This window comes from Sapajus apella, unplaced genomic scaffold (genome assembly GCF_009761245.1).
Source record: "Sapajus apella isolate SASKATOON/1434 unplaced genomic scaffold, GSC_monkey_1.0 scaffold173, whole genome shotgun sequence".
Classification (NCBI taxonomy): Eukaryota; Metazoa; Chordata; class Mammalia; order Primates; family Cebidae; genus Sapajus; species Sapajus apella.
In genome coordinates this window covers 225,460-249,621 of record NW_022437113.1, presented here as the reverse complement: position 1 = coordinate 249,621, position 24,162 = coordinate 225,460, and the positions used below count along the sequence as shown (strand labels likewise).

Below are 24,162 nucleotides of genomic sequence, written 5' to 3'. Positions count from 1 at the left end.
CTGCCCAGATGGTGATGTTGGTGATGCCGCTTGTGTGGAGCGTCCCTGGACTGACTCTGCAGGTTAATGTGGCTGCAGGATCGCCTTACCTGGACGCTGACAATACACACGGAGGTTCCAGAAGCCACGGGTCACATGCAGACCCTTTGAACGCACACTTGCTCTCAGGCCATGTGTGGGATGTGCGGTGACCTCACGGTGACCCAGACTGCCAGCCAGAGTGGGGCAGCTGTAAGGCACAGGTGCAGTCAGAGGCCCGGGCGGGGAGGGGTCCTGGGAGAAGACATTGCGGGTCTGACTCAGGCCGCCTCTTGGTGACTGGGCGATGCTGCTGGTTCCTGACCATCCAGTGGTGGCCTTGGTGGGGGTCAGGAAAGCCATCTCTGACACCCACTCTGTATCTGACAAGCTCATCCTGAACATGTGAGACTGATTTTGGGGCTTGTGGTCAAGGGAAGACTATTGCCTGAGGGCCGCAGCCTCCTGGAGGGCAGGTTGCTTATGTATGTGGAGCCCTGTGCTTGGCTGTACTGGCGTGGGCGCTGTTTATGGGGAGCTGTGAGAAGAGCTGCTGTGTTTGAAGCTGGGCTCCCAGAGCTCATGCTGGCCACGTGTGCAGGAGCCCCCATTGGGGTCCCGGGGCCCAGGATGTGGCTGTTCCCTGCTGGTGAGCGCTGCTGGCCTCGCTGCTGCCCTCTGGGTCTCTGAGAAGGGCCCAGATGAGGGGCTGGGGGTGGCAAGGAGGAACTCCGGGCAGGCTGGGGGTGGGACACCAGCTCACGATGAGGTAGAGTCTCTTCATGGACACTGTCCCTCTGGTCTCTGGTCCGGTGTTGGCTGCATGTTTTTAGCGTTTGTCGTACAGCAGCGGTGTCTTAAGTAACTATATTTTAAAAACATCATTTAAAGAGTGGTGTACCGAGGGTGACCCGGAAAGGTCAGCCTGGCTTTTGACAAGGATGCAGACTTAACTCAGCACACAGATTATGGCGATGAGATCGCCATTGAGCTGCGGAGCAGCGTGGGTGCACCTGTGGAGGTGACTCACAATTTCCAGGTGGATTTTGTGTGGAAGTCGACCTCCTTTGACAGGTACGTCACCTCCTACCATTGCCCCCTCTTCCCTGGTTACCACTTGTGGCATCTTTATGAGCCTCCCCAGCACTGTGGACTGGGGCTCCCCACCTACCCAGCTCTGTGAGCTCTGCATGCTGTTGAGGCGGCCACGGCTGTCTGTGCATGTCCCCGACCCCACACCCTCGTCACAGGATGCAGAGTGCGTTGAAAACGTTTGCTGTGGACGAGACCTCGGTGTCCGGCTACATCTACCACAAGCTGCTGGGCCACGAGGTGGAAGATGTGATCATCAAGTGCCAGCTGCCCAAGCGCTTCACGGCGCAGGGCCTCCCTGACCTCAACCACTCCCAGGTGCGCGCCGTCCTCAGCGCGCGGGGCCTCGCCCACGAGCTGGGACACAGGCAGTGGCTGCCCCTAACGGCCGCTTGTATTGAAGGTTTATGCCGTGAAGACTGTGCTGCAGAGACCGCTGAGCCTGATCCAGGGCCCGCCAGGCACGGGGAAGACAGTGACGTCAGCCACCATCGTCTACCACCTGGCCCGGCAAGGCAACGGGTAGGACTGGCACGACCCCTGCGGGCGAGACCTGGGAGGGCTTTTGGGTGGCTGGATAGAAGGCCTGCTGCCGGGAGCCTTGGGCTCTGTCACACTTGGGAGAGCACGTGGCGGGCAGTGTCGCTGTGGTGCCTCCTGCTTTCCATGTGACATAGTCGTGTCAGCTCCAGCCTTGGGGGTGGCTGCTGCAGCGTGAGTTCTGTGTGATTGTCTCAGAACCGTGAAGGCGCCTCACAGGGCGGCGGGAGGGTGAGTTCCAGCCTTGGCATTGCTTGTGGCGTGTGGGGCCCCTTCAGCATCGTTACTGCCTGTTAAAAATGACAGGAGTTTAAGGCCAGCCTGAACAGGGGGAGACCTCATCTCTACAAAAAAAAATGCAGAAAATAGCTGGGGGGTAGTGGCGTGCACCTGTAGTCCCAGCTACTTGGGAGGCTGAGGCGGGAGGGTTGCTTGAGCCCAGGATGTTGAGGCTGCCATGAGCTGAGATCATGCCACTGCACTTGAGCCTGGGCAACAAAGCAATACCTGTCTCAAAAAACAGAGTCTTGGGTTGTTACATTCACCAAGCTTTCTCTGAGTAAGCACTGAGCCTCCTGAATGGTGTTGCAGGCCGGTGCTGGTGTGTGCTCCCAGCAACATTGCTGTGGACCAGCTGACAGAGAAGATCCACCAGACGGGGCTGAAGGTCGTGCGCCTCTGTGCCAAGAGCCGTGAGGCCATCGACTCCCCGGTGTCCTTCCTGGCCCTGCACAACCAGATCAGGAACATGGACAGGTGTGTGTCGAGTCCATCCTTCCCAGTTGGTCCCTGAGCTGCCACGGGTGGCATGTGCAGAGGGCAGGCATCCCGCTAACCCACGTGTGCTTCCAGCATGCCTGAGCTGCAGAAGCTGCAGCAGCTGAAAGACGAGACCGGGGAGCTGTCATCCGCTGACGAGAAGCGGTACCGGGCCCTGAAGCGCACCGCAGAGAGAGAGCTGCTGATGGTGAGTGCCCCTCCCGCACGCGAAAGGGCCTGTGGGCCGGTGGCCTGATGGTTTTGGTTTGGGCCGGAGCCCCTGTTTGAGTCGTTGCTTTGCTTTTGGAGGAGAACTTCAATGCTCTCTACCTGCCTTCTCTGCGCTCACTTGCAGAGTTAGGGACGTCTTGCTGCCTGGAACACGGGCTTCTAGGGAGTCTCTCGTCCCAGGCTCCACTGGGACCCGGCAGTGGATCTAGAACGCTCTTTGCTGCTTTTTCATAACCAACCAGCCCAAACTGGAATCAGCCTGTGTGCAGGTTTCAGCAGCTCAGCACTGCCCCTTGGAGGCTGTTGTGAGGCACAAAGCCCTTGGTGTGGAGAGGTTGCCTTCTGTGAAACATGGCCGTTTAAGGACCTTAAAAGTCAGTGGACACCACACCCTTGACTGCGTGTCTTGTCTGGGAGGGACAGCTTGTTTTCATAGTCAGAGAGGGTGAGGAACAGGAGAGCCTCTGCGTCCTGTACCGCCTGCCCTCCGGGGTCTGGTGACATTCACAGGGCAGGTGCCCTGATGCCTCCACATCCTTCCCCAGAACGCAGATGTCATCTGCTGCACATGTGTGGGCGCTGGTGACCCGAGGTTGGCCAAGATGCAGTTCCGCTCCATTTTAATCGACGAAAGCACCCAGGCCACCGAGCCAGAGTGCATGGTTCCTGTGGTCCTCGGGGCCAAGCAGGTGGGCTGTCTCCCCTTCCCTCACCTGTGGGAAAACTAGTGTGTGCCATTCTTGGTGTTTTGTCTTTTAAAAACACCCTCTGTTGACTTGGGATGCCCAGCAGGGTGCGCACACACTCAGGGGCCCCCTGAGGGGTTTATAGAGAGGGTGGCTCTGCCAGCTGCACATCCAGCATGTGTGGTGAGCAGTCTTCCAGCCCCTGTGGCCAGGTGGTGCCCTGTGTACCCTGGGGTCCCTGCTTCCTTGCTAGCTCGTGTTGAGGCCAGTTCGCACCTGAACTTCTCGACTTGTGGGGGCCCCTCTCCCTGCAGCTGATCCTCGTGGGTGACCACTGCCAGCTGGGCCCGGTGGTGATGTGCAAGAAGGCGGCCAAGGCTGGGCTGTCACAGTCACTTTTCGAGCGCCTCGTGGTGTTGGGCATCCGGCCCATCCGCCTGCAGGTCCAGTACCGGATGCACCCTGCACTCAGCGCCTTCCCGTCCAACATATTCTACGAGGGCTCCCTCCAGAACGGTGTCACTGCAGGTAACAGGGCTCTGCCCGGGACAGGGGCTTCTGCAGAGAAGTGGCACTGAGGGAATGTGGCCGGGGAGAAGACACTGGCTCATGAGTTTCCCGAGTGGCTTCACACAGTGACTGCTTGCGTTCAGAGCACTTTGTGCCCCGAGGTCTTGGTGGTATGGTCTTGACCCAAGTGGTGTCTCTGGGGCATGTGGGGAACAACCCGTGTCCTTAAATTAAAACTCAGTCATTGCCTCAGAATTCACCCAAGCCCCACGTGGTGGCATGCACAGCTGCAAGGACAGGCGTTGTGGGAGCTGAGCGCCGGCCTTACATGTGCCTTGTGTTCAGTGCTTTGTGAAGAGCAGCGGTTCTCAAGGCCTGGGCCTCTGGGGTCCGCAAGACCACATCCGGCTTCCCTGAATAACACAGAGGCCTCATGTGCCCTTTTTCCCTTGCTGACACTCGTGCTGCTGGTGACCTAATGGTGCTTCTGCAGCCGGACTGTGCTGGGATCACAGGGAGAAATCCCCGATGAGGAAGTGAACATGAGTCTTACTAAGCCTCGAGTGTTTTACTGTGACCAGATAGAAGTTCCCGTGACACCTTTGGGTGTGTGAGGCGCTTGAAGGAAGGGCTTATGGGGACACCCTGGATATTCACCCCGAGGTGTGGGCAGACCTTTTTTCCAAAAATGAGCAAGCCTGTCGCTTCATGGAGAACAAGCGGCGTCTGTTACCAGAAGTAAAATTCAAGTGAAAACCAGAAGTTTGGAAAACTTAACGTCGCCTGCCATGAGCTTGCTGTCTTCCCAATATCTGGAAACTTTTCTGGTGAGGTCTGTGGGGTGAGAGATGGAACATTTCCACTGTTGCCCGTGAAATGGCTCAGCCTTTGGAAGATCTGCTTGACTTGGTAGGAGATCCTTCCTGAATGACCAATGCAGAGTGTCACAAAGTGACATGGGGTTGTAGTGGCAAAGGGTTGTCACAGGCCTGTGGAAACCCACCTCTGCGCAGCTTGGCATGGCCTCAGGACTGGAGACTCCTGGCCCTGCAGAAAGGCTGTAGAAACAAACCCACCTCCCTTTCCCAGCGACAGGCATCCATGCGGCCTGGCTTCCCCACCGCTTCTGTGGAGCCCAGGAGGGTGGACTGAGCAGAGGCTGACACCAGGCCCAGCTGTCTCCCATTCAGTCAGATAGTAAGGAGACTCACAAAACAGGAGATAGGGCCACTCTTCTCACTTAGCTTATTTTTAGAGAAATAACTAACGTGTAATGGGTTACTTTTGAATTAATACATTTTTTAAATTTCTAAGTTTGGTGAATATAGTAATCCACATGAACTGAAGCTACTTGGACTCCCGACTTTTAGGAGTTTAAAGGGGTCCTGAGAGCTGCCAACACAGCACCTCGTGAACTCCAAACCTGTGAGGCTGGTGTTGTCAGGCCTCCTTATAGGGGAAACTGAGGCTCAGAGCCCATCCCCTGGCTTGGGCCACACCAATGTTTGCCGAGTGGTAGGTCCTGGGAGTTGATGCCACTATTGACATCACGAGGACACCACTGTTACCAGCACGTAGCAAGGCTGCAGAGACCTTGCTTGTGCTTTGGGGTGTCTGAGCACTGGTTGGGAAAGGCGTGGCTCGGCGCAGGCTCAGACCCCTCATGGTCCGCAGGGCATCGGCTCAGAGGGCAGACGCTGGTGTGCACGGCTCTGTAATCGGTGCGCAGCACGTTCACACCCAGTAAGTACACTTTAGGAAGTTCTGTATTGAAGTGTAAACGTGCGGCCATGTCACAAATGTCTGGCTCAATGAGTGATCACTAAGTGAGAGTATTTGGAGAGCCAGTGCCTGAACCCACGACCACCTGACCAGCTGCGAGAAGCCGCCATCCATGCAGGCGGCCACACTTGCAGCCTGTGACCGCACGTCCACAGCAGCCCCTGGGCCGAGGGACTTTTGAGCTCACGCGGTGCCCTGCGCTCGCTGTAACAACAGTAATGTGCTTGGCCTCATTTTCAGTTCAAGGTGGGATCATATGGCGTGTCCTGGCGGGTCTGGCTTCCTCTGTCCATGTCAGGCTGGTGTTGTCTCAAAACACCGGTTTTCTAACACCAATCGAAGCTCCCAGTGGGATGGGGAGGGCGCATGTGAATTGAGAAGCTGGTTTTGCAGTTTTAAGGACACGCGCAGGGCCCAGAAAAACCAAGATGAATGTAGAGAGTCTGAAGAAAGTGTCCGCTCACATGGGATGCCGCGATGCACCAGCCGCAGTGCTGGGCCCTGGCCCAGGATGGAGCCCAGAGGCAGGCAGGGGTCCACAGGCCCTCGGCAGGAGTGGGCAAGGCTGCAGGACTGGGGGACACAGGTGGCTCAACAGTGTCACATACAGAAGTCAGTTGCCTTTAAGGCAAGCTTCTGGAAGGAAGCAGGAGAATAGCCCAGATCCTGGGGTTGGCAGAGATGTCCAGGCTTAAGGAAAGCACCAGCTGAGCCCCCGTTCAGGGGTTGAGCCAGCTCTGCTGGACACAGTGCTCTCAGTGGCCTCTGATTAGCCTTGCTCAGTCCTGGGCATCTCTGGCCAGGGGACCAGCTCAGATGACCTCACCAGGACCTCACAGACCTCGGTCTCCTGCCCCAGGGCCTCAGCAGCACTAGTGTGGCATCTGCATTGCACTCCGTCTGATCTCAGTTGAGGCAGACTACAGCTTTTGAGGTGTTCCCTCTTTCCCTCCCCATTGCAGCGGATCGTGTGAAGAAGGGATTTGACTTCCAGTGGCCCCAGCCAGATAAACCGATGTTCTTCTACGTGACCCAGGGCCAAGAGGAGATTGCCAGCTCAGGCACTTCCTACCTGAACAGGTGAGCAGGGCTGGGCCCACCAGTGTCTGTAGGCCTTGGGGACAGCTTGAGAGGTTGACCCATTCTCCTTATTTTTTAACATGGCACTGAAGCTTTTTTTGCCTTCATTCCTCGTTTAGACTCTAAACCATGTTGTTTCTGCCTCCTTTTCCACTGTGCTTGTTTTTTATTGGGTGGATACTTTTTTTTTTTGGGTTAGTCTTGCTTTGACACCCAGGCTGGTTTGCAGTAGCGCAATCTCTGCTCACTGCAACCTCTGCCTCTTGGGTTCAAGCGATTTTCCTGCCTCAGCCTCCCAGGTAGCTAGGATTACAGGCATGTGCCACCATGCCTGGCTAATTTTTGTATTTTTAGTAGAGACGAGGTTTCACTGTGTTAGCCAGGATGGTCTCGATATCCAGACCTTCTGATCTGCCCGCCTCAGCCTTCCAAAGTGCTGGGATTCCAGGCGTGAGCCACGTGCCCAGCCCTGGAAAGATACTTTCTGATCCTACATGGCAGTGTTCTGCTCCCTGAGACTTCTCTGGTGAAGGCTGGGGAAGCTCAGCCGTGCAAATGCCAGTGATGGCAGCTGCCTTCCCTTTGGATGTCGTGTATCTACACCCCTCACAGCCTCCAGCTTCAGGGCTCGGGATCCCAGAGGTGGAGCCCAGCACTGAGAGACTGGGTTTCTTAGGACTGAGGCTGCGAATGTGGAGAAGATCACCACGAAGTTGTTGAAGGCAGGCGCCAAGCCAGACCAGATTGGCATCATCACGCCTTACGAGGGCCAGCGCTCCTACCTGGTGCAGTACATGCAGTTCAGCGGCTCCCTGCACACCAAGCTCTATCAGGTGCGCCGCCGTGGACACACACGGTCTCCTGGGTCATGCGGGGGGTACTGACCTGGATCTTCAGGTTAGCCCGCCCAAGAGATGCCTGCCCTGGCTGGAGCTCAGAGCATGCCCAGGAAGCACCTGTTGGCCAGCCTCTGGGGAGGGCACGGATAGCACATCCCCAGAGTCCCTGTGAAATTCTGGTCAGGATGGAGATTTTGAGAGATAAGTCACAAGGGTCAGAAACATGGGCTGAGACTGGCACATGAGGGTGTTTTCTCGGGGTGGTTGAAACAAATCCAAGGTGGAGCGAGACTGACCCACGCCTGCCACGCAGTGGGTATTCTGTTGTGGAGACCGTGGTGTTCACATCTTTATTGATGGGACGAGACGCCCACTGCGCGTGAGTTGGGAGGAGGCACAGCTCTGTCTCTACCAGGAAATGAGCCATGTGCTGAGTCTGAGTGGCCACAGGGCAGTGATTTCTGCTCTGTGCTTGAGCATGGGCTCAGGTTGTCCAGGATGAGCACGTGTGTTCTCAGTGCTAGAAATCAAATTTCCGTGGCTAAAAGAGAACAGGCTGGGTGTCACGCCTCATGCCTGGAATCCCAGCACTTTGGGAGGCTGAGGGGGAAATCACTTGAGCCTAGGAATTCAGACCAACCTGCTCAATGTAGGGAGACCCCGTCTGCACCAAAAAGGAAACAACAGGGTATGGTGGCATGTGCCTATGTTCCCAGCTACTCAGGAGACCGAGGTAGGATCAGCTGAGCCTGGGAGGTCAAGGCTGTGGTGAGCTGAGATCGCACCACTGCACTCTAGCCTGAGTAACAGAGCAAGATCCTGTCTCTTTAAAGGAAAGAAAAAAAAAAAAAAAACCCAGGGCCTGGACAGCCTCTAGGTGTGGTGAGCAGGCACCAGGCCCAAGCTCTTGGGTGGGATTAAGGGCGTGTCTTGGTGCATTTCCTGCATTTTGTGGGTGCTGGGAAGACAGCCTGCTGGCTGACAGTGACCACAAAGCTCTCTCGTAGGAGGTGGAGATCGCCAGTGTGGATGCCTTTCAGGGACGCGAGAAGGACTTCATCATCCTCTCCTGTGTTCGGGCCAACGAGCACCAAGGCATCGGGTTTTTAAACGACCCCAGACGTCTGAACGTGGCCCTGACCAGAGCAAGGTAGGGAGGCTGCCTGCTGCGTGGGGTGCCCAGCTCCTCATCAGCCTTCACTTCCCAGGGAATTGGGGCCAGGGTTCGGGGGTCGCCAGGACCAGAGGTCAGAGGGCCCTGAGCAGCAGTTGAGAAATGATGCCTCACCCGGGAGGTCTTTGTTTCTGTGTCCTGAAGGTTTGCTGTGGCCCCTGTGCGTCAGCCCAGCAGGCCTCTGGTCTGATTCATAGAAACCCTGTGTGTGGCTGTTAAGTTGTTTAGTCTGAGAGCCTGAAGCTATGGTCCCGTCTACTATTTTTGGTTCTGAAATACAACTTTTCTGAACCGATGATAGCAGAAGGGACTCCGAGAACACGGTGTCCATTCTGTGGTCCTACATAAAACTAGACAGCAGGCCGGGTGCGGTGGTACGTGCGTGTAATCCCACGTAATCCCAGCACTTCGGGAGGCCCAGGAGGGTGAATCACCTGAGGTCAGGAGTTCTCAGCCTAAAATGGTAAAACCCGGTCTCTCCTAAATACACAAAAATGAGCTGGGCATAGTGGCACACGCCTGTAATCCAAGCTGCTTGGGAGGCTGACAGAATCTCTTGTACCTGAGAGGTGGAGGTTACAGTGAGCTGAGATTATGTCACTGCACTCCAGCCTGGCCAACAAGAGCGAAACTCCGTCTCAAAAAAAAAAAACTAAACTAAACTGCAAGGACCCACTTGTCAGCTGGCAGTTATGGGCCTGGCTCCATCCAGCACAGGGAGAGAGCCCAGCGCTCCTTCTGGCTCACATGCACGGTGGGCCTCTGCATAGCTCATGGTGGCTTTATCATTGTTAATACCCCCCATGGTCGATGCCCCCCGAATTGCCTCTTTCTAGGACACCCTCTTGTCTGGTGGGCAGTATGGGGTGGGTCCCCCCGTCACAGCTGTGTGAGGTGGGCCTGAGGAGCTGGGTATCAAGTCTGCCCCAGCCCGCCGGGGGCTTTGTGGGACTGCCTGTGCCCAGTGTCTGGAAGGCCGACTCCTGACAGCAGACCCTGTCTCCAAGCGTATCCACCCAGCCTGGTGTCTGCCATGGGGTTGCTTAGAGTTGGCCACAAAATCAACGCATGTGCAAGGTCAGTGGCTTGGCAGTGGACTCTGGGGCCTGTCCACGTGGCCAACAGCCTGCCTGCCACCTCAGCTCACCCATTCTGTGCCTCTGTTGCCTTGGATTTGGGTTCTGAGCGAGTACAGCCTTGCCTCTTGGACCATCCCGTGAGACGGGCAGCTCTCCACGTGTGTCCTCAGCACCGCACCCCTGCCGCAGGTATGGTGTCATCATTGTGGGCAACCCAAAGGCGCTGTCGAAGCAGCCGCTCTGGAACCACCTGCTGAACTACTACAAGGAGCAGAAGGTGCTGGTGGAGGGGCCACTCAACAACCTGCGTGAGAGCCTCATGCAGTTCAGCAAGCCACGCAAGCTGGTCAACACCATCAACCCGGTGAGTGCCCGCAGGGCAGCGGGGGCACGGAGAAACCCGGGCCCAAAACTGCTGGGAAGGTGGCACAGGGGCCCACGGTGCCCGTGAGCTGAGGGTGGGCAGCCCACTTTGTGTCTCCCGAGCTGTGTGTGGCATTTTTGGTTTGGGGCTGCTAGGTCCTGAGAGGCTTCTGGGAATTGGGCTCTACCTTCTGGGAACTGTGCTGCAGCAGCCTGGGACCTCGGACATGGTTTGCGAGCCTGGGGTGCTCTGGTGATGAGGGGCGTGAAGCTGCCTTAGCCGAGTCCCAGGGGTCAGCGTCAGAGCCCAGGTCGGGATGTCAGGGCAGGCCCAGAGCCCATGAGACAGCAGCTCCCTCCTTTCCCCAGAGAGAGCCCCTAGCACAGTGTCAACACCCACAGCGGCACACCTGCCCCCTCCCAGGCCACTGGTTGGTGGGAAGCTGTTCTTCGTGTTGAGATGACAAATTCCTCACCTATCTAAACCTTTGCAGGGGGCTCGCTTCATGACCACAGCCATGTATGATGCCCGGGAGGCCATCATCCCCGGCTCCGTCTATGATCGGAGCAGCCAGGGTGAGTCGCTCGGCAGGGGACCCAGCCGGCCCCTTTTCCCTCCACTGGGATGCTGGCCGTTCCCACAGCTGCAGCTTTGGGTGTCCCCCTTTCCTCCCCCTTGAGGGTGGGTTCTGGCTCCCTTGGCCTCCCAGCCCCCAGGGCATCTCTAGCCCCAGAGCACCCCGGGGCGTGCGTTTGTCGTTAGCCAGAGTCCATTCATCAGTGTTTCCTGGTGATGGAGCTAGTTAGCTTTTTCTTGCTTTTTGGTGGTGGTAGGATAGGGGCTGCATGTAGTACAAATAGAGCATTTTCATTAAAAGGATTTTTTTTTTTTGGTAAATGGAGGGTGCTTTTCATTTATTTTTTTGTTTAGAGACAGGGTCTCACTATGTTGTCCAGGCTGGTCTTGAACTCCTGGCTCAAGCAGTCCTTGCGCCTCAGCCTCCCACAGTGCTGGGATTACAGGCGTGAGTCTCTGTGCCCAGCCAATTTTCAGGGTTTTTTTTGTTGTTTGTTTTTCAGAGTCTCTCTCTGTCACCCAAGCTGGAGTACAGTGGTGCGATCTTGGCTTATTGCAACCTCCACCTCCTGGGTTCCATCAGTTCTCCTGCCTCAGCCTCCTGAGTAGCTGGGATTACAGGCACATGCCACCACGCCCAGCTAATTTTTGTGTTTTTAGTAGAGATGGGGTTTCACCATGTTGGCCAGGCTGTCTTGAACTCCTGATCTCAGGTGATCCACCTGCCTTGGCCTCCCAAAGTGCTGGGATTAATAGGCGTGAGCCCCTGCGCCCCACCCCAATTTTCCACCTTTTTTTTTTTTTTTTTTTTTTGAGACGGAGTTTCACTCTTATTACCCAGGCTGGAGTGCAATGGCGCAATCTTGGCTCACCGCAACCTCCGCCTCTTGGGTTCAGGCAATTCTCCTGCCTCAGCCTCCTGAGTAGCTGGGATTAAGGCATGTGCCACCATGCCCAGCTAATGTTTTGTATTTTTAGTAGAGACGGGGTTTCACCATGTTGACCAGGATGGTCTCGATCTCTTGACCTCGTGATCCACCCGCCTCGGCCTCCCAAAGTGCTGGGATTACAGGCGTGAGCCACCGCGCCCGGCCATTTTCAGCTTTTAAGATCTGTGTAGGCCAGTGATTCCCAGCAGACTCTCCTGGGGGAAGGTGATCCAGTCCAGGCAGGCTGCTGTAGTCAACATGGAGTCCTGCGAATCTGCATCTTCAGCCTGGAGGGCCAGCACACATGTGCAGCTCCAGCTGACTGGCTGATGGGGTGGGTGGGGACATCGCCGGGGTTTTACCAAGGCAGGTGACGCCTGACTGTGATTTGCAGGCCGGCCTTCTAGCATGTACTTCCAGACCCACGACCAGATCGGCATGATCAGCGCTGGCCCCAGCCACGTGGCCGCCATGAACATTCCCATCCCCTTCAACCTGGTCATGCCGCCCATGCCGCCACCCGGCTATTTTGGACAAGCCAACGGGCCAGCTGCAGGTGAGCACCTGTGGCCTGGGTGTGGCCCTCCTGAGAGCGCCTGAGGGTGTGCTTGTCTTCCAGGCCCTGGCCTCCTTCACATCACCCTGGACTGCTGTCTTTCAGGCCGAGGCACCCCGAAAGGCAAGACTGGTCGTGGGGGACGCCAGAAGAACCGCTTTGGGCTTCCTGGGCCCAGCCAGACCAACCTCCCCAACAGCCAAGCCAGCCAGGATGTGGCATCACAGCCCTTCTCGCAGGGCGCCCTGACGCAGGGTTACATCTCCATGAGCCAGCCCTCCCAGATGAGCCAGCCCGGCCTCTCCCAGCCGGAGCTGTCCCAGGTCAGGCCGCCCCACACAGAGCCCTCTCGGAGCCCTCCGACGGGACCTGCGGGAATGAGGGTGGGGCTGTGCACCTGGAATATTCCACCTGGAGAGCCCTGGAGAGCTGGTCTGGCGTGTGTCCCCTGTGCAAGTTACCTGTCCCTGAGCTGGGGTCAGCGGAGTGGTTCTCTGGCTCTTAGTTTGGGGACAGCTTTTCCATTCTCTCAGGCTGCTTAGGGCTGGATGGACGTGAGCGCCCTTGGCCAGTGGCTTACTCACCTCCCCACCTTGTCTTTCAGGACAGTTACCTTGGCGACGAGTTTAAATCACAGATCGACGTGGCGCTCTCACAGGACTCCACTTACCAGGGAGAGCGGGCTTACCAGCACGGCGGGGTGACGGGGCTGTCCCAGTATTAGAAGGCAAGCCCCCCGGAGCAGGCCTGGCCCCGCCTGGCTTCAGGGAGAGGGATGGGAGCGGCTCTCCCCAGGGAACTGCACTTAGAGGGGTGTTGTCTGGAAATGTGTGTGGGGCCCAGGGTGTGCTCAGCCTGTGACTTCCACTGCCAGTCAGGGTCGCTCCCTGTGTGTCCCAGTCACAGCCCCACTTTCCCCTTGAGAGAATTCTAGGGCTCCCCATGGAAAGGGGTGTGGAGGCCCTGAAGTTCCCATGGTGGTCCAGGGCAGGAGGACGATGATGGGCCCCTCCCCCACCCTGACGGGCAGCCCTCTGCTCGCAGGACCCCTGCGGGGCCTCGGTTTCCTCCTCAGAGTGGGGGAGGGCAGCTTGGGCCCTCCCTCATTGGCCTGTGTGCTGCAGGCCCGTGGGGTGCCAGGTGCCACCTCTCACTGCCTCCTGCCCTTCTCCCTCCCTTCAGGTGGCGGCGGAAGAGCTAAGCAACGTGGCTTAGTCCATCAGCATCTTATTCTGGGTAATAAAAAATAAAAATAAACGGATACCTGTTTTCCACTGCTAAAACTGAAGCACCACTGTGAGCGACAGGAAGGGAGAGCGCACGAGGGAGAGGAGCCGAGGCCGAGCGCCCCCTGCTGGCCCGCGGCGGCGAGGAGCAGAGGGAGCGGAGGAGGGGCCGGCCCGCGGGAGCCGCCGCCACCAGGAGGCCCCGCTCCGTCCCACCGGGGCTGCGGCCAGGGCGGAGGGAGGAAGACCCTCATCTCAGAGTAGCCCTTTCCTCTGTTCTTTTATTTCTTTTTCTCTTTGATTGAAAGGGGACTACGTCTTAGCAGGAAAAAACTTCGCATTTCTGTGCCCGAGCAGGCTCCTTCCAAAGGCCACGGCGCCCAGGCAGAGCCCCAGGAGGGCGCATCTGTCCACGCCGACCGGACCCGCCGAGGTCATGCTGCCTGTTCTCAGAGGGCCTTCATTTAAAGAAATTAACGGTGTTTGGGGTTTTTTTTTTTTTTTTTTTTTTTTTTTTTTTTCCTCAAGATTCTTTTAAAGGAGTACTGAAAAATACTTTCCTAAGTTTATATCTAAAATCTTAGCGGTGGACCTGGGAGATACGAGAAGCTTCCAGAAACACAGTTTAAACAAGCCAGCGCCACTGGAGAAGAGGAGCAACACCTGTGCCTAGGCCCAGAGGATTTTTGTTGTAGGTTTTAGCTTCCAACGGCTTCAAGAAGCGGGTGATCAGGCCGCTGGGGTAGCTGCCTGCCGAGCCTGGAAGGTGCTCGTTCTCCGCTGGACTCAGAAGCCAAGCTGCTTCCTGCCCGGACTCCGCGAAGGGCCCTGAGCCTGTGAGGAACGTGCTTTTGGCCTCACTGAGACGCGCCTTGGCCAGGACTGACCCTGTGGCCAGGGGCTGAGAATGTGGCTGTTCCCGGATCGATGGCTTTCTCCCGGGGTCCTTCGAAGGATTTGGTGGAAGGACAAGAGGGCCTGTCCCCGTCCCCAGCAGGTACCACAGTCCTGCGCTGGTTAGACACAGGGCGCTACACAGCACTCCCCTGAAGTGGGAGCTCTGCCTGTCAAGCAGCTTTGCTGATGGGGCCATGGCTGCCGTTGGGGTAAGGAAACAAGTCACAGAAATCACGTTCTGTGTGAGAGGCTGGGAGTGCGGGGTCGTTTTAGCTGGGAGAGCTGCTCCAGCCCCTCGAACACCTAGCTTGGGGCATCATTCTGCCTGGTGGCCAGGCCTGCAGCCTCCCCCAGCCTGGGCCTGGGGCTGTCCCTGGCACTGCGCTGAACGCGTCCAGGTTCCCGCTTCTGCATGGGACAGACGGGGACGTACAGGCCGCCTTCCTTCTGGCAGGGACTCATATTTATTCCCATTGCTCTAGGGCTTTCGGTTTCCCCTTCTTCCGGCAGGCCGTGTAGAGGCACAGTCCCGGCTAGGTTTCCGCTGTGACCCTGCAGTGGCCTGAGGGGCGCTGCCGCCCCACCCCAGCTGTTGGGCTGGGCCCCTTTGCCTCTGCTTCGCCCTGTGCTGTGTTCTCCAGCTGTGTAGCAGCAGCCACTGACCTTGACAAACCCAGGCGCGCTGTACCAAGGCAATGTAACTCTTGATTTTTGGTCAATTTAAATTCTTTTGTCACCAATAAAATATTAATAAACAGTTTTGCCTACACACCAAGGGCTGGATGAACTGCAGGGGACGGAGGGGGCTGGGGCCCCGCCTGGGTGAGGGGTCGGGGTATGAAGGAATCCAGAGGAAGACTGAGGCAAAGCCCAGAAAGGACACAGCTGCCTGCAGGACTGAACGAGGGCGACCCCTGCCCCTGGGTCCCTCCCGTGGGCAGCACCTGGGCCTATGGGGGCTGCTTCACCTTGGGTCGGAGGTCACCACCCCCACCCCCAGGCAAGGAGTCCGAGGAGACCAGCAGAGCAGACCACGGGGGCGTTTATTGGGCCCGCATTCCTGCCTGCGCCTGGTTAGCGGCAGCCACACTCGTCCACCACCATGTCCTCATACTGCCGCAGCACCACGTTATCGCTGTTGTCAAAGAAGAGCACGGAGATGGGCGACAGGCGCGCGGGCACGCAGCAGGGCAGGTCGGCGGCTCCAGGGGCGGCTGCGTGCATGAGCGCGCGCAGTACGGCGTGGTTGAGCGCAGGCGGACCCCCGGGCCCAGACAGCGCGGCGGGCAGCGAGCACTGACCCTGGCAATAGTTGGCCAGGAAGCCGCGCGGCGCGATGACCCAGTGGTGCCAGCCCACCTCGCGGAAGCTCACGTATAGCCGCCGTGCGCTACACGCGCCCCCAGGACCGCCGCCCAACACGGGTTCGGCGCCGCGCCGCGGCCGGGCAAGAGGGTGGCATAGGCGCGGGTCGAGGGTCACCAGCAGCAGCGAGGCGTCAGCCAGGCGCGCGCAGGCCGCAGGGACCCGGGGGCGCAGCGCCAGCGCCAGGCGGAGGCTACGCGGCCACGAGGCATTGCGATCCCAGGCGGCGCCCAGCAGCTCTGCGCGCACCGGCAGCCCCAGGGTGGGAACCGCCTGGCGGAGCAGCACCGGCCCGGGGCTCGCGCCTGCACCCTGGCCCGCCAGCGCCACGCTCAGCTCCCAGCCGCCCTCCGGAGCCGCTGCCGCCGCCGCCACGAAACGCAACTCCAGGCGGGCCAGGCTCGAGCGCTCAGCGGGTTCCACAGCCGACAGGTCGAAGACGACGGTCCACTCGGGGCAATGCCCCGCGGCCAAGGCAGGCTCCGGGGCCCGGGTGGGCGCACCTGGGGAGGCAGGGACAGGACTCGGCTCACGCTGCGTCCCGGGCCTGCCTATGGGGTCTCAGTTGGGGACAGGCAGGAAGGTGAACGGTGGGGCTGGGGGTGCACCGTCGGGGGGAAAGGTATGAAGCGGCGGGGCGGGCTGATGGAGTGGGGGCAGGGCGTGAGTTCCAAGGAAGGCACCCTGCGGGGTTCGGGGGTGGGGGCGGGCTGGCCTCCGCGGGGAACCGCAGTGGCTCACTCCTGTAATCCCAATACTTTGGGAGGCTAGGCGGGTGGATCACTTGAAGTCAGGAGTTTGAGACCCGACTGGTCAACGTGGTGAAACTCCATCTCTAGGAAGAGGGGTGGCCGAAGTGGGAGACAAGAGCCAGCGCCTGGGCCCCTGGGGAAGCCATGCTGGGGTGTGGAGGTGGCATCTGCAGGAAGGCATTAAAGGGTGTCAAGTGGCAGGGGTGGGGATGGGGTGGGGACGTGGTCTTGGGAACCCCTTGGCATCTGCAGCAAGCAGAGGACGAGGAAGGGGTAGGGTGAGGTGGCCCAAGTTGCTAGCAGCCTGGACGGGGCGGGTGGGGACTCTTGGAGCCTCTCGGGCACCCCCGCCCTGGAAGGTCTGGTTTCCGGGACCAGTGTCCCCAGCGAAAGTCCCACTCACCTCGGTCCGGGATGTGGCGCACAATGTTTCCGGCGACCCCCAGCTCCTCCACGTGGCACGGTTGCAGGGTGACCCCTGGGGACGTCCGTCGCGAGCCCGACCAGGTCTCTTGGGGGTCCCGGCGTCGAAACAGGCGCCACATGAGCGGGGGAACCGGACGGAGCCTGGGGGCGCCCTGAGGCGCATCGTGCAGTCCGAGAGCCTGGAGCAGGGCGGCGGTAGCGGGGCCTGAGGGCACGTGGGCGCGGGTCGGGGGCAGCGAGGGCAGCAGCAGGGCCAGGAGGAGGAGGTGGTGGTGGTGGCAGCTGGGACCTTGCCGCGGCGGTGGCATCTTCCTTCCAGGCGATGGACAGTGTGTGTGCAGGGTCCACCGCGGCGCGGGACCAGTGGGCTGAGGGCGGGGCCAGTGTTCCTAGAGGGGCAGGGGGTCCTGGGGGGCGTGGCCGGGGAGTAGAGGCAGGATGAGGCGGCGGGGGTCCCAAGGGAGGTGGCTGCGACCCTAGAGGACCAGAGGTAGAGGAGGGGGTGGGGGAGCGCCACGGATGGGGGCGTGGTTTTCGGGTGGGGCCGGGTCCACGGGGGCGGGGCCTAGGGGTTCAGAGGCGCTTGTCCTTCACCAGGCCGTTCCTCAGTGGCTTCCTGGGGGCCAGAACCAGCTCAGGTTAGCCTGGGAGCCCCACCCAGCCGCCTGCTCCTCTGTCCCGCTGCTTCCCTGGACGTTTCACACACCCCCATCTACTTTTACCCAGCCAAGCCGGCCTCACCTTGTGGTTTCCTCCTCTCCTTCACCCTGCCCCGTAGGCATGTTTACCCTCCTGGCACCCTGGCACTTCCTCCTTGCTTCCTCCTCCCTAATTAACCCTCACTCTTCCCCTCCTCCCTGCCTCTCCAGGCTGCTGGAGGGCAAAAGCCACCCACCAGCCTGGACCTGACAACTTCACGGCCTCTGTCACACGATCCTCCTCTCCTCTGCTACCCCACCCCACGAAGGCTAGTCCTTGGCTCCAGTGGCCCTGGCTGGCATCTGATGTCCTCCCTACCATGGCTTTTTTTTTGACTGGGTCTCACTCTATGGTCCAGGCTATAGCAGTGGCATGATCATAGCTAGTTGTATCTTTGACCTCCAAGGCTCAATGGATCCTCCCACCTCAGCCTCCAGAGTAGCTGGGATTACAGGGGCATGCCACCATGCCCAGCTTTTTGGTTTGAGTCTCGCTGTCGCCCAGGCTACAGTGCGGTGGCACTATCTCAACTCACTGCAACCGCTGCCTGGTAGATTCAAGCGATTCTCCTGCCTCGGCCTCCCAAGTAGCTGGAATTACAGGCGCCTGCCACCATGCCCAGCTAACTTTTGCATTTTTAGTAGAGACAGGGTTTTGCCATATCAGCCAGGCTGGTCTTGAACTCCTGACTCAGGTGATCCCCCTGCCTTGACCTCCCAAAGTGCTGGAATTACAGCTGTGAGCCACCACGTCTGACCCCAACTAACTTTATTGTTTGAGACAAGGTCGCTTTGTTGCCCAGGCTGGTCTCAAACACCTGGGCTCAAGCAGTCAGCCCGCCTCTGCCTCCCAAAGGGCTTTTGTCACTTTAATTTGCTCCTCCCTTAGGTGGAAGCCCAGCTTCTCTGCATGCATTTCATAGCCAGCTAGCTGTCCCCATCTGAGGGTCCTTATCTGAGACGAGATAAGCCCTGCTTGGACCTCCCATCTGTCACTTGTCTTCTGACTTTGCCCGCAGTCCTTGGGACTGTGAGTGGTGGGTCTTCATCCACCCTTGTGGCTTGTCAATTCTTCCCATAAACAAACCTGTGTGACACAATCTCCCCTTTTGGCTCTGAGGTGACTTCAGGGATTCCATTTCTGCATTGACACCTTGGGTACAACGGGTGGGTGCGGGGTTTGCCCTGGGGCTTACAGGAGACAAAGACACACCTTCACTGTGTTTTCCAGATGGCCCCCATGTGTCCTTATTCCTGCCCTCCAGGATGGTCTTTAGTATTTGCTAAAGGTTTCGAGGTCTTATGCTAATTTCTCAACTCAGTTCCCATGGAGAGTGTAGATTCCTCTAATGGTAAAGTTTAGCATCTTCGGTGATGGGCTTTCCCGCTCCGGGGCTTTTTATCAGAGCTTTCCTGCTGATTCTTGTTTGTTTTTTCTGCACAAGCTTCAAAGTGTTCCCTACCCACTCAAAAGCAGCTGTCAGTATTTGCCTTTTGGGGTATGGGTGGGGGTATACCCACCTTGGGGAAGATAGCTTTTCTCTTTTTTTTTCAGACAGAGTCTCGCTTTGTCACCCAGGCTGGAGTGCAGTAGCACAATCTCGGCTCACTGCAGCCTCTGCCTCCTGGGTCGCTAGCAGCCGGGATGGGACAAGTAGCTGGGATTACAGGCACCCGCCACCACACCCGGCTAATTTTTGTATTTTTAGTAGAGACAGGATTTCACATGTTGGCCAGGCTGGTCTCGAACTCCTGACCTCAGGTGATCAGCCTGCCTCAGCTTCTCAAAGTGCTGGGATTATGGGCATGAGCCACCAGGCAGCCAAGATGGCCTTACTCTGATTGACACCTTTCGGCTTCTATCCACCACTGTGGTGAAAAGAGTCAGAGCGAGGGTGCAGAGAGGGAATGATGACGCAGGCACTTTCTAGATGTTTCTTCATAGATGAGGAGGAGAGGGAGACAGAGGAGAGGGGCCCCCTGGGGTCTTGCAAGGGTTTTGCCTGGAACTGCTGTCCACATTGATAGACTGGCGTTCCAGAGAGGGAGTCTGGGGTGAAACTGGGGGCTGCTTTGGGATTTTTTGAGAGAGTCTTACTCTGTCGCCCAGGCTGGAGTGCAGTGGCGCGATCTCAGCTCACCACAACCTCCGCCTCCCAGGTTCAAGCAATTCTCCTGCCTCAGCCTCCAGAGTAACTGGGATTACCGGCATGCACCACCATGCCTGGCTAATTTTTGTCTTTTTAGTAGAGACGGGTTTTCACCATGTTGGCCAGGATGATCTCAAACTCATGACCTCATGATCTGCCCGCCTTGGCCTCCCATAGTGCTGAAATTACAGGTGTGCGCCACCTGGCCTGGCCTTGATTTGGGATACTTTAGAAGATGCTCAAAATGTCAAACGCAGAAGATGGAGAAAGGCGCTCAGGGGAGCTTCATGAGCTGGGAGAGAAACATGCAAGCTGGTATGGATTAAGTGTGGGCAGAGAGGCCGGGCGCAGTGGCTCACGCCTCTAATCCCAGCACTTTAGGAGGCCAAGGCAGGTGGATCATGAGGTCAGGAGTTTCATACCAGCCTGGCCAACATGGAGAAACCCCATCTCTACTAAAAATACAAAAATTAGCTGGGCATGGTGGTGTGCTCTTGTAGTCCCAGCTACTCAGGAGGCTGAGGCAGGAGAATCGCTTGAACACGGAAGGCAGAGGTTGTGGTGAGCCGAGATCGCACCACTGCACTCCAACCTGGGCAACAGAGCAAGACTCCATCTCAAAAACAAACAAACAAATAAATGTGAGCAGAGAAAGGGCTCTGGAAGAGCAGGAGGTCAGCCAGGAGGCTGGAGAGACAGAGCAGGAGCGCAGGGCAAAGAAAGGGCATCAAGGACTGGGCGTGGTGGCTCACACGTGTAATCACAGCATTTTGGGAGGCTGAGGTGGGCAGATCACTTGACCTTACGAATTCGAGATCAGCCTAGGCCGAGAGAGAGATCAGCCTGGGCAACACAATGGAACTCCGTCTCTACAAAAAAATTAAAAATTATCCGGGGCCGGGCATGGTGGCTCATGTCTGTAATTCTAGGACTTTGGGAGGCTGAGGTGGGCGGATCACCTGACGTCAGGTGTTCAAGACCAGCCTGGCCAACATGGTGAAACCTCATCTCAACTAAAATGAGGGAGCTGCCGTGGCTCAGGCCAGTTGTCCTGGCGCTTGAAGAGGCTAGGCTACGAGCTCAAGGCCAGACTGGGCAACATGAGAACCAATCATTCATTAAAAGATAAATAAATAAATACAACAATTAGCCGGGCATGGTGGCACATGCCTGTAATCCCAGCTACTTGGGAGGCTGAGGCAGGAGAATCGCTTGAACCTGGGAGGCGGAGGCTGCAGTGAACAAAGATGCACCACTGCACTCCAGCCTGGGCGACAGAGTGAGACTCTGTCTCAAAAAAAAAAAAAAAAAAAAAAAAGGAGTGGGGAGGGGACCCTCAGGGGTTAGCACCAAGAGAGCCACAACGGGGCAGGACAGGAGTGGTTGTGGGGATGGGGGGAGGAAGATCAGGCACTGCTGGGTTTGAGGGGGACCCAGGAGGATCGAGGAATTCTGCAACAAGGGAGGGAAAGAGGCTGATGAGGCTGGTGGAGAAGAAGAGAGAGTTCACTCCTTGCTTGAAATGTCCTTGAATAGGCCAGTTGGGCGGACGTCCCTAGCCTCAGAGGGAGAGGGACTGTCGTCCACTGTAGCAGCAGGTGGACGTCCTCACCCGGACACCCCGTTTTCTTGGGGACATGTTGGCCAGATGATAGGTGCAGGGGATGAGTATGATGGTGGGGAGGCGAGTGCCCAGGAACCGCAGGAGGGAAGCTGCTCCGGCATGCGCCAGGCATAGGGGCTGAACTTGACAGTTTTCTATTTTTAGTTTTTGAAACAGGGTCTCGCTCTGTTACCCCAGCTGGAGTGCAGTGGTGCACTGCAGCCTCAACCTCCTGGGCTCAAGCCATCCTCCAGACCCAGCCTCCCAAAGTGCTGGGATTACAGGCTCGAGTTGCCGTGCCCAGCCCAGTTCTTTAGACACTGCAGGGGTGGCAGCAGGTGCAGCAGAGGTGAAAATAGGATTTACAGAGTATTGGGTGCAGGTCACCAGGGCCAGAGAGAGGTGAGAGTCCCTCAATTGATGGGCGGTCCTGGCAGCCCCTGAGAGGGCAGTGAGGGCTTTGGACAGAGGGCTGGGTCATGACAAGGACACAGGAATGGCCGCAGGAGGCTATAGGCATCAGTGTAGGAGGGAAGGGTACTGGCTACACATATCACCAGGGGTCCCACAAGGAGCATGGGGAGGACAGGGAATTTGGGGGAGGGGTGCAGATGAGGGGACCCTGGAGGTGAGGCTGCTCAAGAAGCAGCAATGGAGGCCGGGCGCCGTGGCTCACTCCTGTAATCCCAGCACTTTGGGAGGCTGAGGCAGGTGGATCACCTGAGATCAGGAGTTCAAGACCAGCCTGACCAACATGGAGAAACTTCGTCTCTACTAAAAATACAAAATTAGCCAGGCGTGGTGGCACACGCCTGTAATCCCAGCTACTCAAGAGGCTGAGGCAGGAGAATTGCTTGAACCTGGGAGGCAGAGGTTGCGGTGAACCGAGATCACGCCACTGCACTCCAGCCTGGGCAACAAGAGTGAAACTCCGACTCAAAAAACAAAAGCAGCAGCAATGGGGTGATATGGGGTGAGGAAGGGATCGAGCCAATTAATTGCTCTCTGATTTGCTTCATGTCTTCTGAGTTATCTAGAAGTGGTTCTCAGTCTTTGTTTTCTTAAGGGTTTCAAACATAATTGAATTTTCAGAACCAGTGAAGTGGCTCACGTCTGTAATGCCAGCACTTTGGGAGGCTGAGGCAGGAGGGTGGCTTAAGGCCAAGAGTTTGAGACCAGACTGGATAACATAGATCTCGTCTCTACAAAAAAATTTAAAATTAGCTGGATGTGGCCGGGCAAGATAGCTCGTGCCTGTAATCCTAGCACTTTGGGAGGCCGAGATGGGTGGATCACCTGAGGTCAGGAGTTCAAGATCAGCTTGGCCAACATAGTGAAATCCTATCTTAAAAAAAAAAAAAAAAAAAAAAAATTAGCTGGATGTGAGGGTGGGTGCCTGTGGTCCCAGCCGCCTGAGAGGCTAAGGCAGGAGGATCACTTGAGCCCAGGAGGTTGAGGCTTCAGTGAGCTGATTGAGCCAGTGCACTCCAGCCTGGGTGACAGAGTGGGACCCCAGCTCTAAAAAACAAAAAAGAAACAGGCCAGGCGCAGTGGCTCACGCCTGTAATCCCAATGCTTTGGGAGGCTAGGCAGGTGGATCACTAGAGGTCAGGAGTTCGAGACCAGCCTGGCCAACATGGTGACACCCCATCTCTACTAAAAATCACTTCTTGGGCCTGGGAGGCAGAGGTTGCAGCAAGCCGAGATTGTGCCACTGCACTCCAGTCTGGAAGACAGAGTGAGACCCTGTCTTAAAAAAAAAAAAAAAAAAAAAAGAATTCTTGACTGTCGCTCAAAGGGCAGTGCAATCTAACACCCTCGAAAGGAGTCTCCTACCATTGCGCCTGCTGAACCCACGTGACCCTGCCCCATCCCGTCTCAGTCAACGTGAGCTGGAGCCAGAAGCCTTGGGTCATCTTTGATCTGTTTATTTCTGTTTCATTGACACCCAAGGCAGATCTGGTGAGGTCTCCCTTCCAAACGGGGTGGGGTGTCTGACGCGCCTCTGCCCGGCCACAGCCCCGGATGTGTTAAACGCCTACATCTCCAACCTCCCGTTCCAAACATCACGGAGCTCTGAGCCACTGCTGCCCTGAGACCATCATTCCCGGGTCACCGCTGGCCCCACTGGCCGAATCAAAGGGCCTGGCTGGTCGGTGCCTTCCAGGGCCTTCCATAACCTCCTGCCCTGTCAGCTGAAACACTCCTCAAGTTGCCTGAGACACCGCACGCCTCCACCTGCCTGTCACCAATTCTGCCTCCGTTCACCCCTGGCCCAGGTGCCCCCAGCTCCACTGCCGCCGGCTCCATTGGGGATGTGGGTGGGGTGTCATCGCCCAGCCTGGCCAACAGCTAGTCCTCACCACTGACGGGGCCTCGGCTCGCCCACTCCGGCCACACCAGCCACCAGGCCTGACCCTGAGTGTCCCCACTGCTAAGACCCTGCCTGTCACCCTGCCCTCCCCTCTCCTTCCTCACTGTCCTGTCTTTCAGGGCAGTTAACTCAGTGGCCACATCGTCCACGCCTTTATTGCAGTCTCTGTCCTGGAGCAGGCTTGGGGAGCAGCATCTGCATCAGCCTCATCTGCTGCTGGGTCTTGGGGGCCTGCCCATGAGCGTGCTCGGACGGGTTTCACTAAAGGAGGGAACGCGGGGCGCAGGCCCCTCCACACTCACTCGGCTTTGCTGGGCTTCAGGCTCTGGGCCTCCGCTGCGTCATACTCCCGAAGGTCTTTCAGCTCTCGCACCTGGCCCGTCAACACCTTGGCTGCAAACACCACGATGTACTGCGAGAAGGGAGGGGACACGCGGGTGAGAAGGAAGTCCCCCT

The 24,162-nt window shown here is 57.7% G+C and overlaps 3 protein-coding genes across 5 annotated transcripts in view; 1 reads left to right on the top strand and 2 right to left on the bottom strand.

The window, feature by feature from the left end:
• Positions 1-15,104, top strand: part of UPF1 (UPF1 RNA helicase and ATPase) — a 37,046-nt gene extending 21,942 nt beyond the window's left edge. For both annotated transcript variants that reach the window (XM_032267843.1, XM_032267844.1), the window contains exons 9-24: positions 984-1,092; positions 1,269-1,428; positions 1,514-1,632; positions 2,242-2,406; positions 2,503-2,617; positions 3,186-3,329; positions 3,641-3,854; positions 6,581-6,698; positions 7,375-7,531; positions 8,545-8,687; positions 9,980-10,154; positions 10,648-10,729; positions 12,054-12,215; positions 12,321-12,538; positions 12,820-12,942; positions 13,398-15,104. In XM_032267843.1, the coding sequence (XP_032123734.1) occupies positions 984-1,092; positions 1,269-1,428; positions 1,514-1,632; positions 2,242-2,406; positions 2,503-2,617; positions 3,186-3,329; positions 3,641-3,854; positions 6,581-6,698; positions 7,375-7,531; positions 8,545-8,687; positions 9,980-10,154; positions 10,648-10,729; positions 12,054-12,215; positions 12,321-12,538; positions 12,820-12,939 (2,201 nt within the window). In that variant the 3' untranslated portion in view covers positions 12,940-12,942; positions 13,398-15,104. The remainder of the gene's footprint in view (positions 1-983; positions 1,093-1,268; positions 1,429-1,513; positions 1,633-2,241; positions 2,407-2,502; positions 2,618-3,185; positions 3,330-3,640; positions 3,855-6,580; positions 6,699-7,374; positions 7,532-8,544; positions 8,688-9,979; positions 10,155-10,647; positions 10,730-12,053; positions 12,216-12,320; positions 12,539-12,819; positions 12,943-13,397) is intronic.
• The window catches only part of GDF1 (growth differentiation factor 1), a 24,949-nt gene continuing 14,752 nt past the window's right edge, over positions 13,966-24,162 (bottom strand). The window contains exons 6-9 of one of the 2 annotated variants that reach the window (XR_004265339.1): positions 24,009-24,118; positions 16,859-17,497; positions 15,327-16,206; positions 13,966-15,252 (exon numbers count right to left, since the gene is read on the bottom strand). Coding sequence is in view for 1 of the 2 variants with exons in the window: in XM_032267847.1 (XP_032123738.1) it covers positions 15,413-16,206; positions 16,859-17,189 (1,125 nt within the window). In the remaining variant the exon portion in view is untranslated. Of the gene's footprint in view, positions 16,207-16,858; positions 17,498-24,008; positions 24,119-24,162 lie in introns of both variants that reach the window. The other variant, XM_032267847.1, reaches the window with a different exon arrangement.
• The window catches only part of CERS1 (ceramide synthase 1), a 21,489-nt gene continuing 14,731 nt past the window's right edge, over positions 17,405-24,162 (bottom strand). The window contains exons 6-7 of the mRNA XM_032267850.1: positions 24,009-24,118; positions 17,405-17,497 (exon numbers count right to left, since the gene is read on the bottom strand). Of these exons, the coding sequence (XP_032123741.1) occupies positions 17,455-17,497; positions 24,009-24,118 (153 nt within the window). The 3' untranslated portion in view covers positions 17,405-17,454. The remainder of the gene's footprint in view (positions 17,498-24,008; positions 24,119-24,162) is intronic.